Source organism: Rhipicephalus microplus, chromosome 1, assembly GCF_043290135.1.
Source record: "Rhipicephalus microplus isolate Deutch F79 chromosome 1, USDA_Rmic, whole genome shotgun sequence".
Lineage (NCBI taxonomy): Eukaryota > Metazoa > Arthropoda > Arachnida > Ixodida > Ixodidae > Rhipicephalus > Rhipicephalus microplus.
The window spans coordinates 296,350,603-296,364,791 of NC_134700.1; the positions used below are offsets into that span (position 1 = coordinate 296,350,603).

At 48.8% G+C, this 14,189-nt stretch overlaps 1 protein-coding gene across 3 annotated transcripts in view; it reads right to left on the reverse strand.

Annotated features, from left to right (window-relative positions):
* Positions 1 to 14,189, reverse strand: part of Schip1 (Schwannomin interacting protein 1) — a 181,001-nt gene that overhangs the window by 48,845 nt on the left and 117,967 nt on the right. For all 3 annotated transcript variants that reach the window (XM_075865322.1, XM_037412208.2, XM_037412207.2), the window contains 3 exons: positions 6,372 to 6,455; positions 4,416 to 5,453; positions 2,167 to 2,521 (listed from right to left, as the gene is read on the reverse strand). In XM_075865322.1, coding sequence (XP_075721437.1) covers positions 2,167 to 2,521; positions 4,416 to 5,453; positions 6,372 to 6,455 — 1,477 coding nt within the window. The remainder of the gene's footprint in view (positions 1 to 2,166; positions 2,522 to 4,415; positions 5,454 to 6,371; positions 6,456 to 14,189) is intronic.

The window sequence follows — 14,189 nt, forward strand, 5'->3', positions numbered from 1 at the left end:
AAACATTCTACCGTATCACTGTTTTCAATTCAGTAATTCAGCACAATTTTTCTTTTCAAATGGATTTTATATACTCGCCAAAATGGCTGGGACGTTTGGCATAGCATGACCGCAAACAGAACACTTCTAGCCGTCTTATGTGATCGTAAATAGACGGCGAATGTCCACTCTTCACGACCTTTTCAGTGCAATAAAAATACAGCGATAAATATTTATTGATGATTGATATGTGAGGCTTAACGTCCCAAAACCACCATGCGATTATGAGAGACGCCGTAGTGAAGGGCTCCGAAAATTTCGACCACCTGGGGTTCTTTAACGCGCTCTCAAATCTGAGCACATGGGCCTAAAGCATTTTCGCCTCTATCGAAGAAGCAGCCGCCGCAGCCGGGATTCGATCCCGCGACCTGCGGGCCAGCAGCCGAGTACTTTAGCCACTAGACCACCGCGGTGGGACAAAGATACGAGCGATTTCTTTTACAGCGACAGCTGTTATGAGATCACAACTCGGGTCTCAAGCAGTGCCGTAGTTTTCCACCGCTGCCGCTGCCGCCGCCGGTGTCTGTAACCACATCGCGCCAAATTAGAAAAAAAAAACTAGCACCAATGACACAGTGGAGCTTGAACCCGGGTCCCCTGGGTGCCAGCCCAGTAGACTGCCACTGAGCAACGCCGGTGCTTATGACTTGTTGGCAAACTTGCCTTAGGCAGGCTCGATGTCGGGAAAGAAATCGCGTTAATACGACCTATAAAGCGTTTTAAAACAGCGAACGAACAACCAGTCGTCACACAATGCGAATATATAGCGTAACCAGTGGGTCGTCCAATGCTCCAACCCATTACAAAAGCGTGTTCTTGTTTCCCTGTTAACTGTGGCGCATACCCACTTCAGCTACAATTCCTCATCGTCGTCAGCCACTGCATGAACAATTGGCACAAAATTCCTTGCAATAGTTTAGCGGATACCATGCTTCTCAGAAGAATGACGAAAATTAGCATAGCGAATGCCGGACTACTACCCTAATATTTTTAATATTAATGCCCTATAGTGGGTACCAAGCAAGTGTGCTTACGAGATTCCAAAAGGTTTCATGCACTAAGCGTTTGAAGTGCGCACTACGAACAGGCCGTCGCTATCGCGTTCAACTCCTAAAGGCGAAGCTTTAGGGTTAATTTTTACCTAAGCCTCGCTTCACTTTATAGGTACAAAACAAACCAAGAAATAACATTGAAGAAGTTTAAGCGTATACGCGTTAGATATTTCGTCCTCTGGGCAAAACTGCTGAATTTCTCAAAATCAAGTGTTCCAAGAAGATCATGCGTGCATACCATTTAACGTAAATCATACACTGTACGGGATGCAGTTATTTGTATTGATCAAACGAGCATAGCATCGGGGATGCATTTCACTACCGATATGTGATCACCCTAATATACAACCAACTCACTTGTCGTGTCGTTTCTCCTTCGTGTATTCGTCGTGACGCTGCCCCATACAATTTATGAACCCCAACCAACTAATCCACCTTCCCGTTATTTTCCAAGTTTTAGTAGCTAGTTTTGTTAAGTGACCGTAGTGAATCTTGCACATTATCGTCATTCGGAGACGTTTTAAACTTCTATACTGTGGAATAAATTTAATCAAGTATGATATTGCTTCTTTTAAACAATGCGCCCAGCCGCCCTTATTACATAAATGCGCCTGGATGATGGCGCACTGTAGGGAGCTTAGCGTTTTAGCTCACTAAGGTATACAACGTTCTTGAAGTGTCCCAGACTGTGCTTAGGCTCATAATAGGTGGCCTTTTCGTGCAATTAATTCGTGCTACTGTCCCATTCGAGCTGTTCCATTTGAGTGGCGCCACTGCCCCGTGCGAACTTCTTAGTGGAAGGGCGCCATTAACAGCAGCGAGCACGGGACTTGTTTCCCGCTGCAGTCAGTCGCAAGAAAACTGAACGACCGCGCGCCATAACTCCAAAGTTGAGTTACCGTTAAGTTGACCCTGAACATTGCACAATAACGGTACTACAGTGATGACGGGACATGTCCGACTAAATAGAGGTGTGCACATGACTCTTCCACCCCTACCCCATTAGGTGTTCAGGGGGGATTTCTTGTGCACACGTTTATGAATACGCAGTAGAGTGAACGAGTAGAGTTCTCACCCTAGCGAGCCAGTCGTCCTCCTTGGCGGCGCGGCTCAGGTGCCTCTCCATGGCCTCCCAGTCGATGGTGGGCATGCTTGTCTCGATGTTGTACACGTCGAAGTCGCCGCACCGCTCGGGAGACAACGACGCCCGGCCCCGACGGCGTTCCGCGACCGAGCTCGTACCGGCGGACCGCGAGGTCTGCTGGCGGCCGTCGGCGTGTCTCGCAGCTGGTCCCGTCGGCGCCAGCGAGAGCCGCGAACGGCGCACCTTCTCGGGGGTGAAATTGAGCAGCGACGCGGCAGACGTGGTCGCCTCGCGTGTCAGCTCGGCCTTGTCGAAAATTTTGGCCACGTTCTCCGGTAGAGCCCACCTGCGGATGCGCGTGCATGTGACTGCCGCTTATTGCCGTGGCAACAACGTTCCGCGGGCAAGCTATACTTACAAACGAATCGTTACTACGTTGAACTTATATTTCACAAAGCTTGACGTTTCCTGGGTGTTTTTTTTTCTTTATTGGCTGGGTGCCACCACTTTCGATATAACCAGAGTTATACTTGATGGTATTCTTTTTTTTTTCTTACGTAAACCTTAAGAATTACTGCGTGCCTTTTGCGAACGTGGGTGAATAAACAAAAAAAAAAAACGAGCGCTTTGCCATTGGCCGGTTATAATAGAAACGTACTAAAAAACGAACGACACATTTGTGCAGCCCATGTAATAAAACCCTAATCAATGGAATAGAGCTCGATAACTGCAAGATAAATAAGCAAACATGGACGGACACACTGTATATGTACAAGACACATTGAGCAATGTTGAAACAACAACAAAGGGATAAGCTTGGAGGATGGAAGCTTGAGCAGATGAAAAATGTTTGGAGCACAGGGTGTCACTGGTGCCAACGTTTCGATAGCCTGGTCGTGCCGATAATATATATAAAACGCCTATAGCAGCCCTATAGCAGTGCGCTTGAGGTCCGTCACACGGCTTCTTTACACATCTCGCAGGCTTTCTTTACAACGAGGAAAAAACAGCGCGAGAGGTATCGTACTGGACGCACTATAGTCTGAAAGAGCTCTAAATCTTAGTGTTCATAATTTGGGTTCCCAGCCCATAATTAAAAAAAGGTAATTAAGAATTAATAATGAATTAGCATGGGGAGGAATAAAAAAATAGCCTAAGTACCTAAGTACCTACAGGCTAGTGCGAGTATGCGTTTCGTTCAATTTGCCTTTTAAGTGCCTTTCACCTTGAAATTCGTGGCTCAAGTTATGTGGGACACCATATATATATATATATATATATATATATATATATATATATATATATATATATATATATATATAAAGCCAATATATATATAGCCAATATATATATATATATATATATATATATATACATATGTATATATATATATATAAAAGGGAAACAAGTGTATACTTAAGGACCCTTTTTTCGTGTTTTGCACAATATTAATGAGATCTAACAGACAATAATGCCAAGCAAGGTATAGGGGAAGTTATTAGGCCAATTGTAATGTAAATGAGAAGAAAGAAAAGTGGGTGAAAAAATAACTTGCCGTGGGAAGGATCGGAACCTGCGACCATCGAATAACGCTTTCGATGCTCTAGCACTGAGCTACCACGGCATATTTCCCCCCCGCCACATTATTGGGTATCTATGTCAATTTAAACGTGGGAGTGTCAGTCAGCGCCACTAGTAGCCATGGCGGCGAGTGTGACACACTCCTTATGAGCCTGTTTGGCGTCACGTAGCACGTGAACTTATTACTAACTGGCAGCTGACCAATAGTCCCCCGTATACAACCTAAAGGCACCAAGTCTGCCAGTACGAGACCCTCGTTAATGAATAAGGGAAACAAGTGTATACTTAAGGGCTCGTTTTTTCGTGTTTTGCACAATATTAATGAGATCTAACAGACAATAATGCCATATATATATATATATATATATATATATATATATATTTATATATATATATTGTGTGTGTGTGTGTGTGTGTGTGTAGAGAGAGAGAGATGTGGAGGAACCAGTCGGGCGCCTCGCCCCCTCCGGAAATATAGAACTGTCCGCCTATTGATCTACTTATCAATAGATATATTTACGCGATGGCAAAGCCACCTCGTGGTATATCTTCAACAGACGCACGTGTACCATGAGTAGTCGCTTCTCACGTGCAGTATACTATAAGTTTTTGAATACACGCGCAGCTCATTTTTGGTGTAGTAGATACTAAGGGCTTACCTGGACACGTCTTCCGGAAGTGAGGCGTCTAAGTCCGGCGCTACACTGTAAGAGGGAAGCTTATCGGTGCCACCTTCCAGGAGATGCTTACGCCGAGATGCGTTCTGCTGGTCTATCTCGGCCTTCGTCACCGCCGCGGAGCTCAACACGTTCTCGCACTCCTCCAGTATCTTCAGAGGAGGCAGCACGTCCGGCAGGAGTCTGACGCCCTCGTCGCGGTACGCTTTCCTCCTGCTTCTTCTCGAGAACTCTTCGGCATCCGGCGTCAGCGCCTCCGGGTCGAACGGGTCCCCGCCGTTGACCATCTTGAGGTCCCCATACTCCTCCACGGCCGCACGTTCACGCACGTTGGCGTCCGTTTTCTTCACCTTGTCCATCACGAAGCTGTCTTCGGACGTCCAGGCGACGTCCCTGAAGGCGTTGGCGTTGCTCACTAAATCCACGGACATGGTCGAGGACGTCATCGACGCCATTCCGATCATGGACGACGACGTCAGCGACGAGGCCAGGGACGCCGTGCTCCCTTCGCTCATGGGACTGAAGTCGTTGTAGTCGCCGGATGTGGGCGACGAGCCCACGTTCAGCGTCAGCACGTTGGCCATGAGCGCGGTTACGGGTTCAGCCGTGACAAAGTTCATGGTCACTTCATCGTCCTGGCCGCCTACGAAACGAGTGTCCGCACTTCCCAGAAATACCGAGTCGATGAAGTTGTTGTTGGGCTCGATTCTCTCATTCAAAAGCGCTCCATCGTTCATCTCCGTGAGGCCACTGTCCTCAGACGATTCTTCTTCGTCTGAAGATGATGACGCCGTGGAAGAGTTTTCCGAGCCCGAGCCGTAGTCGTCTCCGGCCAGTATGTTGGCCTTGGCGGCAGCCAGCAGAGGACTAGTGTCCTCGAACTCTTCCTCGTCTTGGTCCGAGAGGTCTCTGTCCTCTGGCTCAGATGACGAGAGGGACATGGCACGGACGCTGTCGGCATCCGGTGAGCCCATGTCGCAGGCGGTGCTGCGCTCCTGGGGCCATGGTGAAGTTCGGAATCTAGAGAGAGAGAGAGAGAGAGAGAGAGAGAGAGAGAGAGAGAGGGTTCAAGATCAATCTGCGATGCTGCAGCATTGTGCAGAAAGTTAACCACACAAACACCGCTAAGCGCGTTCGAGCCGTTGTGATAGAAATGTGTCGCCGTGTTAAGCTAAGTGGTGACCACACTGTTACTGCTGCGTAACTGAAGTACAAGCACGCAGCCGCCTAAATCCTTTAACAAATGTGAGAAGTGGCAACTCTTCTGTTTTAGCCCCACATCATGGAACGAAGTTGCATTATGTTGTTTTGTTGACGTGTGCTTTGTGGCACAGACTTGCCCTCACTCTTGCTGACTTAATTTAGTCGTATGAAAAAAACACACAAAAAAGAATTTATCTCACGCACGGTAGTTTAAGATTTGGACGGCTGTACTTGCGTCGTACGCTAAAATATATATCTGGAGACCACGCTGTAGACTAAGGGTGCTCGAGCCGTTGGTGCTCTTCACTCAGCTTATCCTTATTTTATTTTACGCTGATTCAACCCATGTTTATCCCAACTACAAATGGTGGCTCTTCATAAGAAAAAGCTTCGTCTACCTAAGTTTAAAAATCTCTTAGGAGGAATTCATAGACGACTGAAATGTATGATGATGAAAGTAAATAACTCTCCATTGAAAGCTCGGCGAGCAAAATAACCAATCATCTCTTTACACAACACGATATTTTTATCTAGTTAGAAATTTAAGTGATGACTCTTGTCTTCAAAAAGTGCAGTATTTCTGCGAATGAAAGTAATTCTAAACTGTTCTATTTTTGTTCTGAACACGACTACGTTCAATATCCAAGTTCGAGCGCGTGAGAAATATATTTGCGCATCACTAATGCGTAACCTTACATGTTCTAACAAACCAAATCTCCACATCGGTGTACTCACAAGAAGTTTTTCGGCGGAGACTTGCGCTCTGACAGGCCTCTGTAGGACCTCAGTCGGTCCTCATATCGAGGGCTCACGTGGCGGCTGCAGAAAAAGCGGCAAAAAGTGAGACGCTCTTCGCGTTACAAACATATACATATTTTCTAAAGCCAAAGAATCTCCAAACAACAAAGTCTGTTTGTATACCTCTATCTATAGCATTGAAGAAGGCCTTTTGTTTCGTATTCTTTTTAACATTAATGCCGGGGTGCTTCAAGACTTCAATGAAGTATTTCCGTTACGGAAAGGACGTTGAGAAAATACGCACGATCAGAAAGCAACAAAAAAATATCTATCAATAGGTGTCGAACCCACGACCCTTCGTTCCACGACAGCCGAGGTCGGGCACGTTAACCTCGGCAAAAAAAAAATTAAAAAATGCCCCCTCCCCCTTTTCCGAAGGGAATCGTGAGGCAATGCGAATGCATTGCGTAGCGTCCATGATGACGTTTCGCACGTGAGAACCCAGCGTTAGAAGAATAATGTTTTCTTTTTTTCTTACACCATGCAGCCATAGAAAAGAAAAAAAAAATGGCAGCATATCCACGGAATGAATGATGGAGAGTGGGGCGAAGCATCCGTCCGTCCTTTCATTCTTGCTTCCGTCCGTCCATGCGTGCGTCTGTGTGGCCGCCCCTGCATCCATCCGCCCGTCCGTGCGTGCGTCTGTTCGTGCGTCCACACGTCCATCTGTGCGTCCATCCCTGCGTTCGTTTATGCATGCGCTCCTGCGTCCGTCTATTGCGTCCATTCGTCCGTGCAGCCATCCGTGCGTCCGTCCAGGCGTATCTGTCTGTGTGTCCGTTCGTCCACCTATCCAACACTCCAAGTACCACCATCTCGCATCTTTTCATCATATATTCCTCATAAAGAAGCACCGCCATCCAGCGGACATTCCAAGGACTGAACGAGAGGAGGCACACGCACACTCTCTTACGGCTTGGGCTTCGTGTCTACTTCCCACCTTTAACCACTTCGAGTTCATGGTATATACTAGTTCACTGTATTCGTGGCACTGCGGCCCAACGCTCGCTAAACCTTTTTAAAACTAAGCAGTTTACGCCCAGCGAGTATAACGTAGAACCCTTTCTTGTCAGATAGTGCTCAATGTACATGACAATGGCTGCTAAGGGGGAATGAGAGACAGGAGAGTTCGGCTTTTAGTTAACGCGCACGCTGCGAATTTTTTATTATTCAACAACGCACAGAAGAAATCTCCCACCGGCACCACCTTGCAGGTCAAAATGTAAGACTGGTTATACACTAGTACTACGACTACGAGGGACAAACGGGGGCCGCTATAAGGAGCTTCGGCCCTAAAATGCTGTAGCCGGCCAATAGCGCCGTTCGTCGCGAGTGGCATTCTTGTGTCGCGAGAAACAACACGGTATGCGTTTCCAGCTCTAGTAGCTAGTGTGCACGCTTAAAAAATACTATGAAGTGAACAAAACAAACAGCGTTCCCGGCTCGGCGTTGGCGTTTCACAGATACGTCTCGAGCACACATTTCCGGATGTTCTTATGAGGCACCCAGCCAGCGAACGATCGAGAGTGAGGCGCGAGCAGACGTGAAAGTGGGGCGCATGTAGGAGAGCGAGCGAACGGCGAGAGAAGGAGCGGTGAACCACTGCAACTACACTCTTCTTACGTCGGAGCAACTGGCGTCCACTCAGCATGAAGTGGACTACGCCATCACACATCTACCAGCCGATCCACTGAACTTAGCGACAGACCCATAACCAGCGCGAACACTGTGCTTCGCCTGGTTACGCTGCCCATCGACGACGTCATTAACCATAGGACCTAGATGGGATCTACATAACAGCTCGGACGGGGCACGACATCGCAAGCCCCAAAATGCTTACACCACTACTAACCTTCCAGATGCTGATTAGCCTGCTGTCAAACAGCCTGTCCCTGTTTGTGGCCCTTCCGTCAGAGCGACTGGCGTCCGCTCAGCATGGACTACGCCATCACACATACATCTACCAGGCTGTCACAGAACGAGCGCTAAACAAGAGCGCGCCGCCAAATCCTTGCGACAACGGGCGGCAGAAACGCCGCGAGGTAAAAAGAAAAAAAAAGAGAGCAAACATCCAGGGCTCCCGGGCGCGCGCTCTCCCCGCAGAACCACGGCTTCGCAGACGATCCTCCTCACCCCACATCGGCGGCCCAGCAAGACCGCGATTTTTCTCGAACGAACGGGGCGGGGTCAGACCGAGCTGAGTCATCCGACGCGGAGGGCAGACAAACCGTCTCGCCTCTCCCCAGCCTTCGCTGCGTATCGCGCCGACGAAATGACGAGAAAGATCTGGAAAGTCGCGCGCAAGGTATTTAACCGAGCAGCCGAGACGAGAAATCAGGAGAAGACGGAACGTTAGCGCCGGAGCGCGTAGGAATTCCGCCGTGTAGTCGGCGAAGGTTCTGCCCGTAGTGACAGAACAGGAGGAGACGGAAGTGAGCGCCAGAGTGCGTAGAGATTCCGCCGTGTAGTCGGCGAAGTTTTTTGGTCCGTAGGGACGGCTCGAGCTACAGGCAAGAGCGTGGGTTTACCGCTATCGAGCGAAGACGCGGGCAACAGCTGCGTGTGTGAAGCCGACGGATTTCCGGCGAAGAAGTTTGAAGCTTGGAGAGTGGCCATTTGAGGACGCGAGGTTTCCTGGAAGAGAAACTTCGAGAACTACGGAACGACAACAACGCTGGACTTTGAGTGAGTGATTCTCGGAAGAGTATCATTCAGACTTTTGTTCCAAGGACTTTGGGCTGAATAGGTTTTCTATCTCTTTAGTACTTAAGTGTCTTGGTTGTTCAATGCATGCGACTGCATTGTAGTGCGTATTGTTGTCTGTGTCAGTTGTTTTGAGTGTGGCTGATTGTACTGTGTAGTACGTTGTCTGATTGGTGACGTATTGTATGTAACTATTGTGGAGTGTGCATTTTTGTGTATTATTTTCGATCTGCCATTATTGAGAATATAATTTGTTTGTTTATCAACTCTCGGCTCTGTCTTGTTCTTTGGGCCACAGCCGGCGTCCGCTGGCGCACCAATAAGGACCACTTCTAAATTGTCCACGCTTTCGTGGTGCGGTTCGGGGGGCCGATACTTCGGCTCTTGGAATTAGCCCGGCGATCGCCTCCCTAATAAACGGGACAGGTGTGACAATTAATCTGGCGTCCGCGAGTCAGGACCTTTGGTGCACAGTGTGTCCAAAGTAGTGAGAAAGAGCCTCGAGTTGTTGATAGTGCTATCGGAACGATTTTGTGTGTTGTTCAGTGTTCTCGTTAACGAGTGCAGGGGAGTGTTCCGATAGACTGATTTAGGCAGATACTTTTTGCACGCGGCAAGGTTTTATTTGCGAGTTACGAGACACAATGGATCTCGAAAAGTTAGTTGCTCTTGGTGATAAGATGGGTCTTTCTGGCGCCGAACTCCGGAAGTGGGTAAGCCAGAAGGAGAAAGAGGCGGTGGAGAGAGAAAGGCTGGCCGCTGAAAGGGCGAGAGAAGAAAGAGAAGCAAAGGAGCGACAGCTGAAAGAAGAAAGAGAGGCAAAAGAGCGACAGCTGAAGGAAGAACGAGAGCAGCAATTGAAGTTGGAGCTGGAGCGAGAAAAGTTGGCAGCCGAAAGGGCGAGAGAAGAAAGAGAGGCAAAAGAGCGCCAGCAGAAAGAAGAAAGAGAGGAAAGGGAACGGCAGCGGCAGCACGAGATGGAACTCGAACGGCTCCGTTTGCAACAGCGAAGTGAAACTCCCGTCCAACCTAGAGTTGAAAGCAGCGAACGGGAAGATCATGGCTTCCGCTTGAACCCAAGCAAGTTGCTCGTGGCGTTTGATGAAAGGAAGGACGACCTTGACGCGTACCTTCACCGATTTGAGACGATTGCGAAGAGCCAGAATTGGCCGGAACATCAATGGGCAACTGCTTTGAGTACTTGCTTGAGTGGTGAAGCGCTCAGTGTGTACGGTAGGCTGACGCCGACCGATGCAGCCAACTATGCAAAGGTGAAAGCTGCTTTGTTGAAGCGATTTAGATTCACTGTGGAAGGATTCCGGGACAGATTTCGGACAGGAAAGCCAGCTGACGGGGAGACGGCTACGCAGTATGTCGCCCGACTTTGCCATTATTTCGACAGATGGATTGAACTTTCAGGGACAGCACAGGAGTACGATGAGCTTAGAGAGCTCCTAATTAGAGAACAATTTCTTACTAGTTGCCACCCAAGCCTGTCGCTGTATTTGAAAGAGAGGAAGGCGGAGTCATTTGAAGGAATGCTTGAATTGGCTGATCAATTCTTAGAAGCGCAAAGAGGAACTAATTTGGCCAAGGTCAAGAAGGATTGTCCCGATGATTCGAAGAAATTGGCTCCTGAAGAAAAGAAGCGTGCACCAGAGAGCATGCAGCGATGTTTTCTGTGTAACCGAGTGGGTCATCGCGCGAAAAACTGTCGAACGATCTTTACGAGCCCTACGGTAGTGAAATGTTTTAAGTGTGGTCAGACTGGGCACAAAGCAGACGCTTGTCGTAACGGAGTGAGTCAAACTCACCAGGTATCCTGTGTGCAAGCAGCACCGAAATCTGATAATAAGGCCGTCACTGATGGATTCGTAGAGTTGAAGAATGGGGAGAAAATTCCTATCGTGGGTGCTGTAATGTCAAAACAGCCAACCGGTGTTACGAAAGGAATGCCAACGCTTCCTGGAAAGATTGCAGGCAAGAAGATTACGGTTCTAAGAGACACCGGTAGCTCCACGGTTATCGTGAGGAGAAATTTGGTACGGGAAAGAGAGTTGACAGGCAGAACGAAACCGGTTTGCCTAATTGACCGTACGGTCCGGATGCTTCCCGAAGCAGAAATTGAGGTTGAAACCCCGTACTTCAGCGGGAAGGTCACTGCTTTATGCATGACGACCCCCCTGTATGACCTGGTCATCGGAAACATCGACGGGGCGCGAGGGCCAAGTGATCCAGAATGTTTGGGAGAAGACCCGAAGATAGAGCCCTCGCCAACACAGCGGCCGCGAGATACAGTGGAGGAACATCCCGTGACGGAGCTCACTAGAGCCCAAGGTGAAGCTGCGGCGCAAGAGACAGCGAAGGAGAAGACGATCGTGTCGAATCAGTTCACGGGCCGAGCAACCGGACTTACGTCGGCACAACCTCAACCGACAGACAGTGTAAAGGAGACGGAGTTGGCCAGCCGGGAAAAATGTAGAGGCATGATCAAGCGGGTAAATAAACAGACAGGACCCGTCGAATGTAATGACGCGTTAACGGTGTCGGAAGAGACAACGATGGCTGAGACGACGCCTCAGATATCGTCGTTGGAAAGGGCTCGCCGAAAAAGAACGTGGAAGCACAAGAAGAGATCGAGCGAGCACCGCAAAAAGGGGCGCAAGCGCTGTTCGAAGTACTCAAGATAGGTGCTGAGGTGGAATCAGAATGTGTTCGGCAGGGCTGAGTGACATATGTTGAGTTAATGTTCTTGTTATCCTGTGTCTCAAGTGTATGTCGAGTGAGTCAGTGTTCTGTGCGATGGTGTGATGTATAGTGTTGTATAATTGTTGAATAGACAGAACTTTGTACGGTTGTATTGTTTAGAATGTGTGATGAAGTGTTGTAGGCATGTACCTGTGGCTATATTTCATGTGTTGTGGAATTGAACTACAATGTACGATTGTATTGAGTGATATATTGTGAATGTGAAGTGTCATGAGCGACGGATTGTGTTACAGTCTGTGAGAATGTGTGGTGACTGTTCGCGCTCGTTTGTGTGGTTTTGAATATTATGAGATAATATTCTTAAAGTGGGGGGCAGTGTCACAGAACGAGCGCTAAACAAGAGCGCGCCGCCAAATCCTTGCGACAACGGGCGGCAGAAACGCCGCGAGGTAAAAAGAAAAAAAAAAGAGAGCAAACATCCAGGGCTCCCGGGCGCGCGCTCTCCCCGCAGAACCACGGCTTCGCAGACGATCCTCCTCACCCCACATCGGCGGCCCAGCAAGACCGCGATTTTTCTCGAACGAACGGGGCGGGGTCAGACCGAGCTGAGTCATCCGACGCGGAGGGCAGACAAACCGTCTCGCCTCTCCCCAGCCTTCGCTGCGTATCGCGCCGACGAAATGACGAGAAAGATCTGGAAAGTCGCGCGCAAGGTATTTAACCGAGCAGCCGAGACGAGAAATCAGGAGAAGACGGAACGTTAGCGCCGGAGCGCGTAGGAATTCCGCCGTGTAGTCGGCGAAGGTTCTGCCCGTAGTGACAGAACAGGAGGAGACGGAAGTGAGCGCCAGAGTGCGTAGAGATTCCGCCGTGTAGTCGGCGAAGTTTTTTGGTCCGTAGGGACGGCTCGAGCTACAGGCAAGAGCGTGGGTTTACCGCTATCGAGCGAAGACGCGGGCAACAGCTGCGTGTGTGAAGCCGACGGATTTCCGGCGAAGAAGTTTGAAGCTTGGAGAGTGGCCATTTGAGGACGCGAGGTTTCCTGGAAGAGAAACTTCGAGAACTACGGAACGACAACAACGCTGGACTTTGAGTGAGTGATTCTCGGAAGAGTATCATTCAGACTTTTGTTCCAAGGACTTTGGGCTGAATAGGTTTTCTATCTCTTTAGTACTTAAGTGTCTTGGTTGTTCAATGCATGCGACTGCATTGTAGTGCGTATTGTTGTCTGTGTCAGTTGTTTTGAGTGTGGCTGATTGTACTGTGTAGTACGTTGTCTGATTGGTGACGTATTGTATGTAACTATTGTGGAGTGTGCATTTTTGTGTATTATTTTCGATCTGCCATTATTGAGAATATAATTTGTTTGTTTATCAACTCTCGGCTCTGTCTTGTTCTTTGGGCCACAGCCGGCGTCCGCTGGCGCACCAATAAGGACCACTTCTAAATTGTCCACGCTTTCGTGGTGCGGTTCGGGGGGCCGATACTTCGGCTCTTGGAATTAGCCCGGCGATCGCCTCCCTAATAAACGGGACAGGTGTGACACAGGCGATCCACTGAACTTAACGACAGACCCATAACCAGCGCGAACACTGTGCTTCGCCTGGTTACGCTGCCCATCGACGACGCCATTAGCCGTAGGACCTAGAAGGGATCTGCATAACAGCTCAGACGGGGCAAGACATCGCAAGCCCAAAAATGCTTACACTACTACTAACCTTCCAGATGCTGATTAGCCTGCTGTCAAGCAGCCTGTCCCTGTTTGTGGCCCTTCCGTCAGAGCGACTGGCGTCCGCTCAGCATGGACTACGCCATCACACATACATCTACCAGGCGATCCACTGAACTTGGCGACAGACCCATAACCAGTGCGAGCACTGTGCAGCGCGAACATCGCAAGCCCCAAAATGCTTACACCACTGCTAACTTTCCAGGTTAGTTACATTGGTCTCTCAAAAGAATTTTGTAGCAACGATCCATTCTTAGTTACGGTGTCATGCCCCTATGACATTAAATGGCGTCGCGCGTACTCAGTCTGTGTCGCAATGTAGTTACCTTGAAATTTTTGTGCCAGTACTATTACTACTTTGTGGTGATGTGGAACCTAATCCCGACCCAACTGGAATGCGCAAGCTAGAACCCGTACTAACTGCAATCAAGAAAATAGAAACACAAAGGAAATTCGCTCCGCGCTAGCAAACCTCAAGAGTGCGCATGCCGTGCAAGAAAAACTGCTCTCGTCACTGAAGTACCGTGCAACTTTGGTTACATCAACAAAACATACTGCAGCAATTGACTCTAGCACAAACGACACAGATCTAATTAAAAGTGACATAGAAGTTG